Consider the following 18199-nt stretch of genomic DNA (forward strand, 5'->3'; position numbering starts at 1 on the left):
TATTTAATGGCTGCCCTAAATTTCCAAATTCTCTCTTCGCTTCATTAATATGTAACAATGGGACATTTTTTTAAGCCTCTACCATCGTAGTTTCACGAAGTGGCAAAATATCAATGTGCCTTAGTAATTTTTTCAAATTAAAAAAATATTCTCTCTAAATGACAAGCTTATCAAGCCCTTCATATTATAGCTTAGATAGGACCAAGCCGCGTCCAGAGCGACGCTTTTTTGGCTCTTAATTTTTGTAGCATTCGCGCCGTGAAGGCAATTTCGTTCTCATCTATGGGGAATAAAGTTAACTTGTCAACTATTTCCAGTGAACAACGCAACTAGCTCAGGCCTGTTTGCGTCTCCCCGAACTCTAGGCGTGCGCAACTTTGAATCGATTAAGCATTTGGCAAAAAATTGTATTCATCGTTATTCTGAAGGTTTACTTGATGAAGACTATTAGACATTATGCTTCCATGAGTGGGATAATTTGTTGTCAAAATTTTCCCCCCAACCCTGGAGGCGTCCTCAGGCATTGTCTGCCCATCTTCAACAACTTTTGATAGTAAAAAAACTACACGGCAGAGATTGAGAGAAGCAAGATGAAGCCGATATTCACTAACGTTGGGCGTGGGTATTTAAGAGTTGCGTTAGAAGAAGTTTGATATTTAAGTTGAAGAGGTTTAACCCTTAGTTTAAAATATATATAAATAGGTTCTAAATATACTCATGTAATACCTTTAAATATAAGCCCAAGGACATGTTCGGATGTCAGCTTTTCATTGGCTATTTCCATGAATAGTATTCCAATTTCTACCTGCTGCCACACACCCTTGCGGAAACTTTCAGAGTAAGTTATAGATGAAGATGTACTATATCCTTGCAATAATTAGTGATAGTTTATGAATCTAACAGTAATTAATTTTTAACTCCCAAGTGTTAAAAGACGAAAATTCCACAGCCATTAATTATAGAAATGAATGCCTCTTGAAATTTTCCTTCAGCGTTAGTTTGTCCAGGTCAGGGAATCTACGTGTTTTAGTTCCTATTCCGTTCAGCTACGCCGAGGTTTTTCGTCAAATATCACAATTTGTCGAGGTTTTGTGCTCTCGGATTGTACAAGTCAGAGCGCGATGGGTCGCGTAAAAGAAAGAACTTTAAAAGCCAAACTTATCCTACTCTTATTCATGTCTGCGAATGGCATTCGCGGATTCGAAGCAAGTTCAAAGCTAAAAATGTTAAGAGACGTATTTACTCGGACAAAAGGCTTTCCGCCGAGCAAAAATCCTCCAACCCCTCCATCTCTCCCTTTCATGCTCCCATTCTTGGCGTCACTTGTGTTCTTTCCTGGGTAAGCGGGAGAGAGCTTATTTCACAATTTTCTTGAGCTGCGCTTTCTCCAAAAGCCTTGGCCTTTGCAGAGCTGCGCCGGCCACCTTTTCACGAGGTCTTAGCCGTCCATTTCTTCCATCTAGTGTCGATCTGGATGGAGTAGACATGTTCCGAGACGAGTTTCAACATGATTAAACTAAAGCAGTATTAAAAAAAATGAGCAACAGGTTTTTGAAATTAATGCAAATTGGTGTTTGGTGGAAAAAAGAGGTTTTCAAAAGGGGGGATATATTGTTGTGGGTATAAAAACGAGGTGGTCGGAATGAAGTAACAACTAGAATGTAATGAATTTATGAATTCAGTAAATGAAATTTTAATAAACAGTAAATTATAAAGCTTTTCCAGCTCATTTTTCTTGAAAAAATTCGAGCGAGGCGAATTATTTTTGGTCGCTATCTTGGCCTGTTTTTTTTTCGTTCGGTAGATATGCGTCCGTAGAGAGATAGAGAGAAAATAAAAGCTCGTCCACGATTATTTCTTCTATAATTTCAAGGTCAAGTTGCGTGTTTTACCGGTTCAAGAAACAATGCAATATGTGCACCTTTGGTGGTAACGTTGACATCATGCGAACATAACTGAGTGAATCAGCGAAATTTGGCCCGAGCGGAGTCTTTGCAATAGCGCAAGTGATGTGAAGGAATTTGCATATTTAAACAGTTGACAGTGCTTCTGCTCGCGGAAGTTGTGACTTGGATAGGAGGGGAGGAAGGGAGGAGGAGAGTTTGTGGGAAAGGGGGTGAGGAAAGGGGAGGGGTGGGGCAGAGGTTGCGGCAGAAGAGTTAAGAAATAACACATAGCCATCCGGGATGGGTTGGAGATGTAAACCGAGGCACTGTCATTTTAACCGTCGTGATTGAATGAACAGCGGTGGGTTATCGCGGAATTCGCCGGCGCTCGGCTGTATTTTTTTCTTTCTACTCCTTTCTGACGACTCTCGCCGGGAGCGCGAAAGGGGCGCACAGTTTCCTCGCGGTCGCCGGTGCAGAATGACGGCGGGTCCCCTCGCTCCCTCAGTGCAAAGGAAAGAAATCGTGTTCGGAGGACGTGAGGGCCGACTCGTACCGAAAGAAAAAAAACAATACAACTGATCGAACCGTCTCTCAAGCGCGAGTTTACGTCAGCAGCCACTTAAAACACACTTCGTAGGATCTCAGTGGATTACGTATGTGGTGTAACCTCCATCGGAGTTCATTTCGAAAGCTCAAAAGTGAATCAAGGACACTTTTTCGCGGCGTGAAGGAGAGTGTGAAAGGAGTACGTGGACGCCAAATACCGGTGACTACTCTGTCGACGGAGGCACACACATCGATCCCGCTGACTCTTTATTCAAAAACAAAAAGCTTTCCTTCGTCCACTCATCTATATCGCCGTTCGAAACGTCTATCCTGAGGTGCCGTTTTTCTCGTCCCCGTGGCACTTCGCCCCTCCTCCATCCGATGGAACGTTTGGCGCGCTCTCCGTTGACGGAGCAGTGAAGTGGCACGACTTCGGAGGTAGTCGCTCGCGTCGCGCTGAACTTTGGATCGCGGGCACGCACCCGCTCGCGCACCGCGGCTGCGCTATCAGTAGTTGCGCCAGCTTCTGACAATGGGAGCAGATCATAGGTTCCCTCACCCCTCCCCCCCGTCCAGTGACCGATTGTGCACCCCCCTGTAACAATTGTTTTCTCTCCTCTTATCTCCCTCCCCCTCCTCAGCCATACCACCGGTTAAGGGGGAGCGGTCACGAAGAAAACGAAAACAATCACTCTTCCCGTGTGCGCATTTTTTTCGTGCGCGGAAATCCTCTAAGGGACTCCCTTCGCCGTCGTTTCGCCCCGACAACATGGAGTACAACGCGACGGCGTGCGTGCTCTACGGTCTGGCCGTGATCGTGTTCTTGAACATTTTCTCGAAGTTTGTGTCACAGAGGAGAGCCAAGAGGCCGCCGCCGCCGTCCGACCGCGACCAGCAGAACGGTGGGATGTATTCGGCGGTGTCGTCCGTAACCACCGCTCCGGAAGTAGGCAGCGCAGAGGACCGCTCCGAGGGCATCGACCACTTGACGAATGGAACTGCGGGTCACGTGACGATAGAGCGAGTCAGCAAACGAGGTGACAGGAGGCAATAAACGATCCTTCATTCCCACTAATACGAGGTCCTGAAGACGACGCCTCCTTATCCTAAAATTTGTGTGTTCCATTATAAAATTTGATCTAATTGCCTCAGTTTCGACCCTTACCTATAATTCAAGGCTCTTCCTCCGTACCCGCAAACAGCAATGACGACATAACTCTATTCCAACTCAAGTCTGAAGTGTGATGAAAATAATAAAAAGAGGTTAAAAATAATCCATGTGATCATAGAGAAAGGATTGAAACGGACATTCAAACGTTTATTAGTTTCGGAGCTCATGTCGCCTTCGTAAGAAGTACCGAGGTATCTTGTCAGCCACGGACTAAGGCGGTATCGTCAATGCGATATCGTTTCTAAAAGTCTGTAGGAAGTCACCTGGGTGCTGCGATTTGAGAAGAGTCAATTTGGGAAACGTGAAATCGTTCGCTATGCCGGCACGCATTCCTGGCTTTTAGAGTGACAACAAATTAATGTAAACCAAATGACGGCAACGTTGAATGCGAAAGTAACGAAAGTTTTCACCTTTCCCAAATACTCAGTACATCGTATGACTGCCAACAGATTTTTGGAAATGAAGGTGAACATACACCTAGGCGGTATTGCCGCCTTAGACTGTGGCAGAGAAGTCACTACGGTACTACTGATGAAGGAGGAACTTATAAACATCTATGTGAGTGTCCGTTTTTATTCGTTATACATGTTTGAACGATTCTGAATGTTGTAACCTTCATCACATACAAGACTTGATTCGGATTTGAGGTCACTCCGTCATCGCTGTTTGCGGCTATACATGATAAACCTTGAGTTACAGGTTTGCGTCGAAACTGGGCGAGCCAATTATATGCTATGCAAACGAATTGAAATAGAAAGTGTCTTTAAGTTGTAATTCATTACGGACTTATAGTCCATACAATACACGTGTCATCAATGCCAACTCGATTAATCATTGGTATATTTCATTAACACGGGATTATACGCAACTTGTTTCCATCCAAAGCTTAGAATCGCAATAAAAATATATTTTTAAGCCAAGTCTATACTGAAACTTCTAATTTGTATTAGCAGTGGATGGAATTCAAATTATTTTGATTTGAATCTAGTTAAAGTTCAAGTCCAAACAATTAATATAATTTTCAAGCTATGGAACACAGTGTGTTTCACATTGCACTATTATTTCACATTCTCACTAAAATTTTTGTTTATGGAGAATATTTTTCTCGATGAGCATAATTTGTGTCCCTATAACTTTTTAGCTGCTTATTAATTATTCGATCTTAATATTAGTTTTATAGAGACATAGTTTTACTTTTGTTTCACCAGCCTTTAGGAGCGAGCAATATCCTTTACATTCCCTGCCTCACATCCTCATGGTGTATCCCAGCGAGTATTTGATCACAAGATGGTACGAAAAGATGTGTCAAAGAAGTTGAAAGTGCAGTAGATTTAAGTGCATGTTAATTTACTTGCCTAGTTTTCATCTGGCAAATGAACACAGTTTCGCACATCTCCACGTTCGTCCATCAATTAACGCGAATAATTATCACGTAAGCAAAATATTTGAAAAAGCCAGGTGTTTGTCAAGCACACTGAAAGACTTTTTGGAGTGCCTCGAGAGCGTTATTTTAATATCAGCTCAAGGTTACGTTATCATCGACTCCTCAGAAAAACTGACATTTATTTTAAGGCAGCAGATAAAGCTTAACGATATAAAAACTGGAATTAAATCAGCATCTTTTATTACTTGTTTGATATTGAAATACTAGCTCGGAAAAATGTCGGCTGTAATACTTTTGACGGTTTATGATCGACGCTCGCAAATGTAGCGCCTTTTGTGAGTTGCCTCTCTGAATAGGAACAACTTTATTATACGAACAAAAATCTTCCTTTTACTTCGAAGCGCTAGATTATGGCTGAGCCTTTTCACGCGTTTGAATAAACGCTCATCGCTGGTCGAGGCTTTGAAATCCCCACATGGCAAGAATATTTGTATTTTGTCAGTGCGATATTAACTCTATGACTTCAAACGATGACAGCATTAAAAAATGTCATTGCCACTAAAATAAATCATTTTGCATTTCTTCACTTCTCATGGGCTTGCCAAATAAATGCATGACATGCAGGCGTTCTTTTTACGGGTAAACCTGTTCACGTTCGCGTTTCTAAGTCACATTAAATTCCGGTGGAGCAATAATCATGGATGGGTTTGGTAGGAATGACTAAAATTCTAAAAACCAGAGAAGTGCACATATTTTTCGGTATAGAGGAGAACATAAAAGTGACAGCGTTTAATAGCATTACATGCAGCGCTTACTATAAAGATAACACTTTAGATTCTTAGGAAAACGATGTTATTTTATTTGACTTGCGATAAGATAAATATGCGCGCAGAATAGCGATGATCATAAAGCGAAGCGGTTTTTGGTGAATTCAGATAACTTCCGGAGCATGTCTTAGACTAGTTTAACTGCAATTGTCTTGATCATGGACGAATATCCTTGGCGTTTGGAGATCATACATAGAATTGTAGTATGGAGGAATCAATCATGCTAGTTTGGAGTATGAACTCCTAACTATTATGATTGATTCCTATTTCTGTTCATAAGCTGCCATCCATCTATTTTCTTGTTAGTTTCATGCATTCCTTTTCATTTTGCTTTTTTCCTATTACATTTCTTCACTTTATTTTTAAATTATACTCAGCATTATTTATGTACATTATATTCATGTATATCGCTTCAATTCCTACTCATATACGAGTATACGTATGTCACTTCAATTCTTTTCCAGTCAATATCCCATGCTCCACAAGAGTCTGTGGCCGAACCTCAGCACTACATATTAGGATGCATGGTACCGGTCATTATAAACTGTTGTGTGCTAGTCAAGGCGAGGACTTTGTTCAGCGGTTATACGTATTTTTATTAAATTAATGTATCAGAACGTGACCCGTTCACAAAGTTGACTGGAATAATTAACATGAATGTTATTGAAATTAATATTTAAATGGATATTGATATTGACATACACAGCTAAAGAGCAAGTTTTGGTTACATATAGTAAAGTGCTTAAAATTATTTTGTGTCATTTTAACCAGGGCTTTGGATCACAGTAGTGTCTAGTTCCATGGGCCATCAAAAAACCAACCGTAACCTGTAAACTATTGCTAGTAATAATAATTACAATTTATATTCATCTACTAATTATAATGCATCGTTATTTTCCATCAAACTCCTAGTTTTATCACAATATATGTAGGTGAATTAAACTTTTATGGGATTCTAATCGGAATAGGATTCTCGTATATTTTTCTCTTGTCAGTTGGGGTAGATGTGCGGAATTTTCCGAGAGTCTTATCCAAAAATGCTCGGTGTGTCAAAATATTCCGTCCGCTATGAGTTTTTTTCAGCCCGACCATCCGGTGTACGACAAAAGTACAAAACTTGAATTAAGTATCCATACCTATGACCACATAAAGGCTGTTTTACATTCAACCCCTATAAAAGCATGAGGAAGCTGGATATCAAGGCAAAGAAGTTTACCGTCATACCCAGTGGGGATTACCCAGTGTTTGAGACAGTAAAGGTTTCACTCGTACGGCAGTCAAAAGTTTTCGCGGCACGGCCCCGTGTTCATTCCAGGGAAATCCACCAGATGGAGGTTGACGCGCTGTTTCCACAAGATTCATTGCTATTGCATCATGACCCCTTCCCGGAATTTCTAATATTGACAAGTCAGATTACTTCTCACCCATAGTTATACGAGGACTCTTTTAACGTTAAACTTGGGAACTGCGGAGTTCACTCTATTAAGGGAATGTCCGGCATCGAATTAATTTTCTGGGCTTTACTTCACCGAAAGAATTTCCCAGAATTAAAAGCCATACGCACAGCAGCTATAACAGAAGGTAAAATATCGGAGGATAAGAAAAATAGCATTGCAATAAAACTATTTTAAAATAAAATACAAAGACATTTTTCTGTTATCTACTGTGGCGTAGATATGTTTCTGTCATAATGCGAAATAAATCCTCAAAATAAAGCGTGATCCTTTAACTACAGGTTCAAAATATTAAATCTAACGTAAATGCTTTCGAGACTGGTAGGATGAATGCCCTTCATCGCAGCAAAGAAACTTCTAAGGAGTGACCTTAATTATGAATTTTCTTATTATTTGAAAAGCGAAAAAAATTCCAAGAATAAGCTTATACGTTGCAATAATAATTGAGAAAAATATTAGAACTATTGTGATTTGGTTGCGTATAGGTCAAGAATGTATTATAATCGAGATATTCTGCAAAATATTTCTCGGTAATCAGCTCATTAGCAATACAAAGTCAACATAGCAAAGATGGCTCAGACAATCATAGTGATCATTAATACGTTATTAAACCATAAACACAGTAACTAACCCGAAGGTCGGTTTGGTAGGTGATGTTAGAACCCACCCAGTACTAAGCCCGAAGGCGTGTAAAATTCACACTTCAGGGTAGGAGGGCCAGTTCCTTTCCCTTGGCCGGTTATGGTCTCCCAGGAAGATCTGGTTCCTGAAAAATCACATAGCTTGAGTGGAGCTACAGGTGCCCAGAGAAGCTTTCCCGGGAATCGAACCCGGGTCCTCCGGTCATTAGTCCGATGCTCTACCCCTGGAATACCGCGACCCACAAGAATCAATTATATTGTAAAAAATTAATATAAATGTTGAGAAATAATATCTATAATCAAATCAATAATAATAAAACATAGAATGGAAATGTATCTATCTAAGTTATTTAAAAAAATGTGAGTAATGAACATAATTGGATACTGTCGAGTGGTAGCTTACTTAAGTGCCACAGCATGCTGCAACCACGCTTTTATATTATTTAGATACATTTTGGAAACGACAAAGTGTTAATTAAGTTTTGAAGTCAATAATTAACTCCTTAGAAGCGAGACGAAAGCTTCAAGAAAATAGGCATTAATATCATAAATTTCCTGCTCAATGTAATAATATTTTGAAGCATACTAATAAATAACTTATTTTCCGTAATATCCCACGCTTGTATAAAATCGGAGGGAAAAGCTATTTTCCAACAAAAATTTGAAACAGCTGAAAACAGGACAGCTATTGTTGCGCACTGGTACAAAATACGAAAAGTAAGGTGAACAATCACAATTTGCTTAATTTTGGTGATTTTCCGTTGCCATTTTACTTATTACGTTTTTAATATTTAAAAGTAACTTGAATATCTTAGCAATCGACATTCTAATTATTCCCTTTTCTATGTTAGACTAACCAAAGGATAGACAAATATCCATTAAAACACACAATAAACGGGGAGCACATCTACATATTTTATGCTTAGAGTGCAATTGAATATAACCCGCTTGCTAATCTGAAAATTTCATACTTAGTTTTGCATTGTTTTATTGTGCTCCGACAGTAGTAGAAACGTGTACATCGACAATAGATAGTATTTATGTTATCTAACTGATTCAGATTTAAAATGTCTATAATTACGAATGGCAATTATTAAAAATATGCTATCAATGAAAATATTTTTTATCCATGCCATGTCCGCGCCTTTATTTTCGAATTTTTTCCTGGTCCTGACAAGTCCAATGTCGGATTAGTCAGCAAGTACTATGCATGTGGTATACCACGCTTATTCTGGTTTTACATGGCCTATTATTACATGCCTATTTATCAATATTTCATTAAACTAGTTAATATTATTAGCATTTGAAAGTACATCACAAAAATACGATGCAATATATTTAATTATTTTAACACAAACTATGAATCACATAAGTATATTCTTGAACAATTTCCTGCCACTCAATAAATATTTTGTTATAACAAATTCATTCCTTTGATTTATTATGCATAACCATGAGATTATATTTATTGTATTCTTTGGTAATCTAATCAGCATCTATTTGGTAACAAAACGCGCTTTTGATTTCGACTATATTCACCATAAAATTTGGTATTAATAATCGTAAAAAATTTAAACTTTAAACTTTCATGCATGTCATAATAATTTCTCCCATTTTAAAGTTATTGTTTAAAGTTATTCTACAAGAAACTAACAGTTAAAATCTAAAAATATTAATTTATTTACACATTATCACAATTTCAATGTTTAAGCGATGCTCTGTAAAAGTGACGATAATTACGGTTACCTAACCGGTAATATAGAAGCAAACCTACAACAGGCTTGCTTCAACCCTGTCACATGAGAGACAGGAAACCGTCATGCCGTTATCTTCCTCAACGTTAAAATGAACATTTCAGATGATTTCGTTGAATTGCGGCCATCCGCGAACGGTGTTTGTGGGTTGAGTCGGCGGACGATGGAGGATCCACCGGTGCTGGATCCCGCGGGAATGGACGAGGCGCGAGAGGTCAACTGGAAGGGGGAAGGACCTCATGTGGTCCACCTGCTGGAACACGGCTGGAGTGAGGAGGACTTGGACGAGCTTCAGCGTCCGATTGAGGTGTACTCGTGGTATGGTTCCAGAGAGTCGGCCCGAGCCCTGCTTGTAACCGATGCGCCGCTTATTTCCAATCGAAGTTATGGCTGTTAATATTTCGTTTGAAAGCACAAATTTCTCCGAAGGATAAACCCATAAGCTCCATCATATAAATTTAATCGCTAATGACCAAACAAAATCAACTTCGAACACAGTTGGGTGAATTGTGGGGGGTATATGATGAGTCCATGAGTGATGAGTTTACATACACGCAATCAGAGGGAATTGGGGGGGGATACCAGTTGGTAGGACAGGGGGTTTCTCCCCCTGTCCTACCAACTGGTTTTACACGAAGTTTTAGCAGTCAGAAAATCTCAACATATGCTGAATATTTAGTTGGGATTGTTCAAAGGATTAAACCCGGGACTATCCAGTCGGCAGCGAAACCTGCTTCCCATTGGGCTGCCATCATCTCCAAGCTTATTTTCCGACATTAAGTAATTAATTACACTTTACACACGTTACTAATTAACACAAGTTGTTATAATCCTGTCATAATGGAATTTTTCAAGCTACTCTAGTCTAAGGCCTCACCACAATTTTTGAGGAAAATTGTGTCTGACGAGCTTGTTCCGACCTTGATCCCGAGTCTTTAGAGCAGCGTGAAGGTGATTTCTACCTCAAAGTTGGGATTAAACTTTATAAATAGTATTATTGAACTCTGTAAGTCATAATTGGTAACATTCTCATGCATGTTCAATCCCCTTGTAAAAAAAGGGTTTTGGCTTTCTTGGAGGAGTGACAAATAATGAATATACTACGTATGATTTTTGGATCCGATCCTCACGATGCTTTTAATGACTTTTTTGATGGTATTTAAAGAAGAAGGAAGTTTTACTCAATAGTTTGGCTTAAATTTTATAGTACAAGAGGTCATATTAGCCCTAACCTAATAATTTTGGCACTGAGATTTTGCATTTGCTGTATTTGCAATATGCATTAGTTATCAATGACATGGCAGTGCAAATGAATTAATATTTTTGGCAAATTCTTACAAACGGTAAAAATACCTACATCACGACCCAGATTTCAGTATTTAGCATCATCAACAAGTCAGCCTGGTTTTGACTGTCATTTTTAAACGATATTAATGCTAAAAGCATTGAAACCCGCGTCGTTATTTATTTATTTGTGTGGTCTGTAACTACTTTTTGAAATAACCATATTTTTAATGGAAAAGCACCACAGAGTTAGCCGATGTTTTGTTTGTTATTAAAATGAAGCTAAAATGATCGTGATTATTCCCCGCGAGAAAAATCATGCGAGAGTAAATTATTTCTTATTTGATGATCTACATGTAGAACGATATCATACGCCGTGAGACGAAGGGTGGGGGAGGGGGATAACTAGTTTTGGAAAGCTAGCAATTGCAAAGTATTGTGGACAAAATCTGAAAATGTAAAATTCGTTGAAAGTATTTCACCCTATTTGTGATACGGTCTCGAGTCTCGTAAAGAAAAGAAAATTTCTTGTGTCAATTTTATCTGTCCGGTCGTAGGTACCTACACCTCTCTAATGTCCTCATTTAATTCTGGAATTGGATTATTTTCTTAACGTCTCGTGTCAAAATCTCAAGACTGGCGACTTTGTAATAAATTAACTCTTCTCGTTGAGCCGTTGATCCTTCAGAGATCCCGATTATAGTTCATGTGGTATTTGTTTGACGATTTCCTTTCATGACTGGCTATCACGAAACGAACCGCGTTTACCAATAATCTGTTGTACTTTGGATTCAATGTTTTCCAAGATAAGTCCAAAGTGATAGCAGCATATTCAACGTGGAATCCAAGGAACGAATACTTTCATGGTACCACCTTCACTTTTACGTCTCCATATGCATGCATATATATAATAAATTATTCCAGCTTTTGCGAGGTTGCACTGTGAGTGTTTCTTCTAGAGTGGGAAAAGTTAGGTATAGGATGAGAAAAAGACAATTTCGTCTCAGTTTTCTATCGCGATCTCGAGTAGACGTGATGCGATGGGGGAAAGCGTCTCTATCAATGTTCGGTGAATAAATCGATCGGCGTTCACCAAAGGCCACAGTGAGGGAAGCCGTTCATCGTGCTGCCTGAAAATCGTCCACCTCTCTCTCCTATCTCCCGTCATCCACTCTGGTCACGCGATTGTCCGTGACAGTAATTTTTTTCTCATTGAAAGGTTTCGATAATTAAGTTAACCATAATCGCGCACTTTATTATTCTGAGATAGCAGTTATGAGGGTTTCCGTCTCTTGTGTAAGCCAAATATGGCATCTGAATTTGCCCACCTGTTATTTAATGAGCGTTTCAAGATAATCCAAGAGTTGAGTGATAATGTGGCCGAAGAGAGTGATGCCAATGCGTTTCTCAATGTGGATTAGTTGATAAAAACGACCCATACTTTAAACTCAAGCGAGTTCCCGGGACAACTTTTATCACTATATTCTGTTTTCTTTGCTTTATTTCCTAAGTCTCATATGCTTTTTGAGAAGCAGTCGATATCGCGCTGGCAATAAATCACCGAAATATGGGTGAGGAGTGCCAGACACATAAAAAATTTAAATGCTTCGTCTTTAAGGACGCTATCTCCTCGATTCTAATGGAAAAGTGCGTTAGCAAGGATCAAAGATTTGTCCAGTCAATAAATTGCTGAAAGCAATAATAGCATAGGGATAGAGCATAGGGATTTGATAGTCCGGTGGATAGAGTGCTAGATTTTTGATTGATTGAGGATTCCTGGTTCGATTCCGAGTGTCGGTTCTGGGCATTTTCAGCGTCACCCTAGCTGAGTGATTTTTCGGGTAGGAACCAGATGTTCCTGGGAATCTACATGCGGCCTAGGTAGAACCGCGCCGCGCAGAACTTCATATTATGTGAGCTGTATCCTCACCGATCGAACAAAACTTCGGATAAATTAGTGTGTGTTCTTTAAAAAATAAATATATATGTATTTAGGTTGAAAACTTTAAAAATTCCGTAGAGAAACATTTATGATGCGATAATTTTGATTTTTTTAAATATCTAGTGACAGCTAAATGACTGTAAAAGTTTATTTTTCAAATAAATACAACCTGTGAAAAATTTATGAGTATTTAGCTACCTGTAAGAGGTGCAAAATATAATTTAATGGATGTTTTGACTTAAATAAAAATTTTAATGCAGGTTTGTCCATCGTCAATCTTGTGGATGCAGTTTTGAATTAGCAGCAATTCTCCAGGATAAAAGGCGGAAGAGGATCGCTGATTATCTGCTCTGTCCTGGATTCTGCAATCCGGGAACTAATATATATAAAAAGGTATGCAAATGCAAATGTTATGCAAATTCCACAAAGTTACGCCTGAGACAACAAATTTTAAAAAGGTATGTACTTCATTTTGAAATTATTACCAGGCTCTGAGTTTTCCGAGCTACAGCAATTTCCACGCCTAGTCTATTTTGTTAGCATAATAAGTTAAATTTGTGGCCAAGTATAATGCATACTGTAGTTCATTCGGGCTCACTTGTATCTTTTGTTGAAAAAAGCTTACAGCAAATCATGTCTTGCAGCAAAACTTCATTAATCTATACTAATGATTGTCCACTCCAACAGAGGCAAATAACTAATAAGCCGTAAATCCAAAATGTAACATATTCGGTTGAGAGCGATAACATTCAATTTTATCGGATGTTCTCACTCTCCAAATATATTATTCATCTAATCCAACTTCTATGGTGTCAAGACATGCATGAAAACTGAACGAAAAAAGAATAATTTATTAATGTATTTTGGTTCCAGATTTCATGGAATTAATAAGGAAAAGAATATGTATTTGGGATGTAATGAAGTAATGCAAAGAGTGTGCGGAATGAAAGAGGCGTGATATATTTTGTCTTACTACTTTTGGATGGACACAGATTGAACACTAGCGGAGTTCCGGCGATGAGCAGCGACCCGATCTTAGTTTGCGTCCGCCTTCAGTTTTCTACGCGAGAGTTAGTTAACTGAGAACTGAGGCTACGAAAAAATCCCTAAATGTCATTATTTTACTAAACACATATTTGACTAAAATCATAATTAACAATGTAAGGAACTTTAGAGAAATAGAGCTCTGTGAAAAAATCGAAAATTTTAAAAAGTGTTACCACACACTCTTATTTTAAAATTCTTGCATTTTCACATCAGCGAGGCCCTCGTCACTTTTTACCAATACTGCTTGTCTCTGTTACAGTTTTCTCTATACGTTTAGCTGGTAGAGAACGGTCTATGGTCCTCTTTTAATAAAAATAGATAATTTGTGTTTAAAGCATTTTATTATATTCCCACATTTTAAAGCACAACTAAGATCTCAATTTCATTTATTAATGCCTGGAGCAGGTAAAACTGGCCAAATTGTGTCGCCATTGGGAATAAATTAGTGTGTGTTCTTTAAAAAATAAATATAATATATTTATACCAATATGAAAGCGGTCTGGTCCGTAAAATATTGGCTCAATCTTGAATCTTAATTCGCGAGTTTAACCTCTAAAAGTGACAGGAAGTTTACCAGTATATGAAATAGGGAAAGCTTATGGGTACATACATATATTTCAAGTCTTTCCATAGAAATAATCTGTATTACAAGTATACAGAAATACCTTTGGAATCACCGTCCCAGTCTCAAAGCATGGGTAAGGTTAAGCGCTTTAGTATAATCATATTGAAGGGGTCCACTACGTCCATCCACAATGTCGTTGTCGAGGAAGGGTTGACACGAGGAGGTGAGATCTAGTTTTGGAAGTGGGTCTAATAAATCCTTCAACAACTTCTATTTAATTATCATAGGATAAAAAGAGGAAAGTTCGTAAATGAAGAGAGTTAACTTTCAGGAAGGAAGAAAGAAATTAGCGCTCCTCGATTTTTAGTATTGGGAAATAACTGTGAAATTCATAACTTTAGTAATAATTTTCTATTTGAGTGAAGTTAAATTCACACCATCTAATAGTGGTTTGTTAGTTACGTTGAGAATAATATAGAGAAAGTTCAAGTTTAACGAACTCCACGAGCGGAAAGAAGTTCAAAGTTTAAAGAATGAGCCCCGTTAATATTTCATCGTTCAATCTCGGTTCATGCCCCTTTAGGCATACATTATCATTCGGTCATATAGCCTTGGATTATTGAGATGTAAACGGATGCACATTTTAGGCGAGGGGTCTCTAGGAAATTGATCCCTTCCTCGGTCAATCCATAGAATAGATGGCAATTGTCACACTAAATCGCTCCCAAATGATTTACGCTAACGCTACGCTTGCGTCATCATTGGGTCTGTCCATGGGGAGCAAACTTCAGGCGATTAGTAAAATATGTGTGAGATATGTGAGAGATGTGTAGAACACACACATATTAAAATATGTGTGTATTCCAAATACGCAACCTAATAATGAAATTTTACCTCTGGCTGTACCATCCAAATCAAAATGATATTTTCCGTGCCCTTCGTTATGCCGTGATCATAATAATTAGGGTATCTATATCGCGAATAAGCCACCAACGGTAATTGAACTTTACTAACTGCTACCGAAAGACCCTTTCCAGACAGTTAATGAACCTCGAGATAACGCCAGTGTTTTGCTAACAAATGTATTTTAGATTATAAAATCGACATCACAAAAAGACAATTTTGCGAGGTATTTTATGGAAGAGGTTATCAAACCTGATCTATTAAATTATGTCCCCCTAAAAATGTTGAGACAACAAACATGGACACAAGGAAGTTACACCTTAAGAATTTCACCTTTAGGTTTCCTAGAGGGAATTTCACCTGACAGGCAAATTTCGAAGGATAATTTGAAGATTTTCTTCATAGAATAATCCCTCAGATGTACGAAAGCCTTCGGGAATCAAAATTAAACATTGATTTCTTTCGAATATTTAAAACTTTAGTGAATACTCTTTATGCCTTGATTTATAAAGTTTTGAAAGTTAGTAAACTTTGTAAGGATAGGAGACATTTAAATAGTGTCACTGAAGCATTTGGAGAGGTTTAACCACTATTCCCTGGGAAATGGTGGTTAAAAAAAGTTAAAAAATGAATTTAGGTGAAAACAGCATCATTTTCAATTAGTAACCCGTAATATTTGCAAATATCTTTCTGGAGAAAAAATTTCTATGTTATTAGCGATTCTAATACACTCGTGTTAGATCTATCTCATCACCAACAAATTTATGCAAACTATTCTTTCAAAATATCAGCTTAATACATAATTTTAAATGCAATGAATCGGTTTATTGAGCACAGGGAAATCAAACCTATACCTACCTTTATTGAGCCTGGAGTTCACCCCCTTGGCTCAGGTAATTCTGCGTCCACTAGCCGCACCGATCATAAACAAATCTTGAAAAATGAATTAGAATTGCAAGAACTCCATATCCTCCATCTGATCGACGTGTTATTCAGTTCAAGTGTAACATATTATTTGGAAACTATCCAGTGAAGGAAAACTTTGGGAGAAAATTAGTTTTAATGATCTCGAAGTCATCAAAGAAATGAAAGAGAAAACCCTGTACCAAGCTTTGGGGTTCCGGGGCTGCTAAATGTTCTCTATTAGAGTTTGGTGGGCACTTGGGCATAGGTCATAATTGCGTTCAGAGAAGAGGAAGCCGTTGTTTACCGCCTCTAGAGCAACCTTTCATTCTGGTACGGGTGACTAAATATGGTGATATGTGGTCTGAAGTAAACGCAGGATTCATCCGTCAAGGAGGGGAGCATAGAACCAGAAGCGAAGTCATCAACTCGAAGGTCGGGTTGATTGGTGATAGCAGTGTTCACTTAATCCTAAACCAAACGGCATGTGAATTCCAAACATCAGAATAAGGGGGCCGTATCCTTTCCTGGTGCAGCATATGGTTTCCCATAAAGATCTGATTCCCTAAATACCACACAGCTCGGGCGGAAATGAGGCTGCCCAGAAAAGCGTGAAGGGGAGCATATTATAAATGAAAAAAATGTATTTAAAAGTTACTTAAGTAATGGATTTACAATAAAAATGAAAGTAGAGATTAATATAAATATTGAGAGTAGTCTGTAAGAAGCGAGATCAACAGACAAAATATAGAATTTTCAGGAACGGATACTATGAGATCTGAGTAACATGGTAATGTACGTAATATAATTACCATATTCTATCCTTGTTCTATATGCTACTCAGTCATATTTTCATAGCATTAGGATGAATTAATACAATTTAAAAGTAACATCGGCTTCTCCTAAGCTGTGTGATTTTTCGGGTTCCTGAACTTCCTGGGAAACCATAGGCGGTACAGTGATCTGGACACATTGCCATTGGGTTTAGCACCATATTTGGTGAACTCTGCCATCACCTACCAGACCGAATACATATATATATATATATATATATATATATATATATATATATATATATATATATATGTATATAGGTCTTTATATTATACACACACACACACACATATATATATACATATGTGTACATGTATATATAATAGATAAATTTTCACAAATATCAACCGATTCTCATTAAATAATTTAGCTTACTGACTAAGTTTAAAGTCTATACCCAGATTGATCGTAAAGAGCTACACGTATGGGTATATTCAGGAAGATGAAATAAGAGCATATCGGCGAAACATAGTAATATATGTTATAAAAACTCTCCCGGCAAACTCGATTTTTGCTAACACTACTTCAGGGATCAATTTCTTGATGTGACTGTTAAATTCAAAAATTAATATAACAATCTTCCTATCTTGTGTTATTCCATTTGATTTATCTAAATCCACATCTTACAAATAAAAGCTAGTCTTTTGTTAAGTTATTTATTCATTAAAAACAGTTTGAATTAAAAATAAATTCTTCAACTAATATCATGTTTTTCCCATTCAGGTGTCGCTCATCTTCGAGAAATATGGTACTGGAGTTCGTTACGTCACTTACAGTCACAGGAGAAGAAAACCCATGGAAAAAAAGTGTCAAGGGGATTGTAGTAGAGAGATGTGTAGCGGTCTCAGGAAACTGATAAAAATTAATAATTAAAAATGATCAGTCTACATTTATTTATCATGTGTTTACTTATACCGCAAGACAAACTAGCCACAATATTCTCATTTGCTAAAAAAAACATGAGAGGTACATTTAAAAAGAAATGAACTTAAATACCAGCTCAAAAATGCAATAGCTTTTAAAACGCTTGAAAAATATGCTCATAAAAAGTTTTT

At 37.9% G+C, this 18199-nt stretch overlaps 1 protein-coding gene across 1 annotated transcript; it reads left to right on the forward strand.

Moving 5' to 3' along the window:
* Positions 1–2335: 2335 nt before the first annotated feature.
* On the forward strand, positions 2336–18020 carry LOC139687803 (uncharacterized). The gene is made up of 4 exons (XM_071585113.1): positions 2336–3472; positions 9771–9984; positions 13153–13285; positions 17868–18020. Exons 1-4 carry the CDS (start codon positions 3205–3207, stop codon positions 18015–18017), a joined length of 765 nt encoding a protein of 254 aa, XP_071441214.1. The 5' UTR covers positions 2336–3204; the 3' UTR covers positions 18018–18020.
* Positions 18021–18199: the final 179 nt, after the last annotated feature.

The sequence above is a fragment of the Hetaerina americana genome, unplaced genomic scaffold, assembly GCF_022747635.1.
Source record: "Hetaerina americana unplaced genomic scaffold, ioHetAmer1.1.p SCAF_2, whole genome shotgun sequence".
Classification (NCBI taxonomy): Eukaryota; Metazoa; Arthropoda; class Insecta; order Odonata; family Calopterygidae; genus Hetaerina; species Hetaerina americana.

Excerpts from the sequence above, each read along its gene's own strand:
- LOC139687803 (XM_071585113.1), top strand. The coding sequence starts at position 3,205 with ATGGAGTACAACGCGACGGCGTGCGTGCTCTACGGTCTGGCCGTGATC. Across the intron at positions 3,473-9,770 it reads AGAGCGAGTCAGCAAACGAG|ATGATTTCGTTGAATTGCGG; the intron begins GTGACAGGAGGC and ends TGAACATTTCAG. Across the intron at positions 9,985-13,152 it reads CCGATTGAGGTGTACTCGTG|GTTTGTCCATCGTCAATCTT; the intron begins GTATGGTTCCAG and ends ATTTTAATGCAG.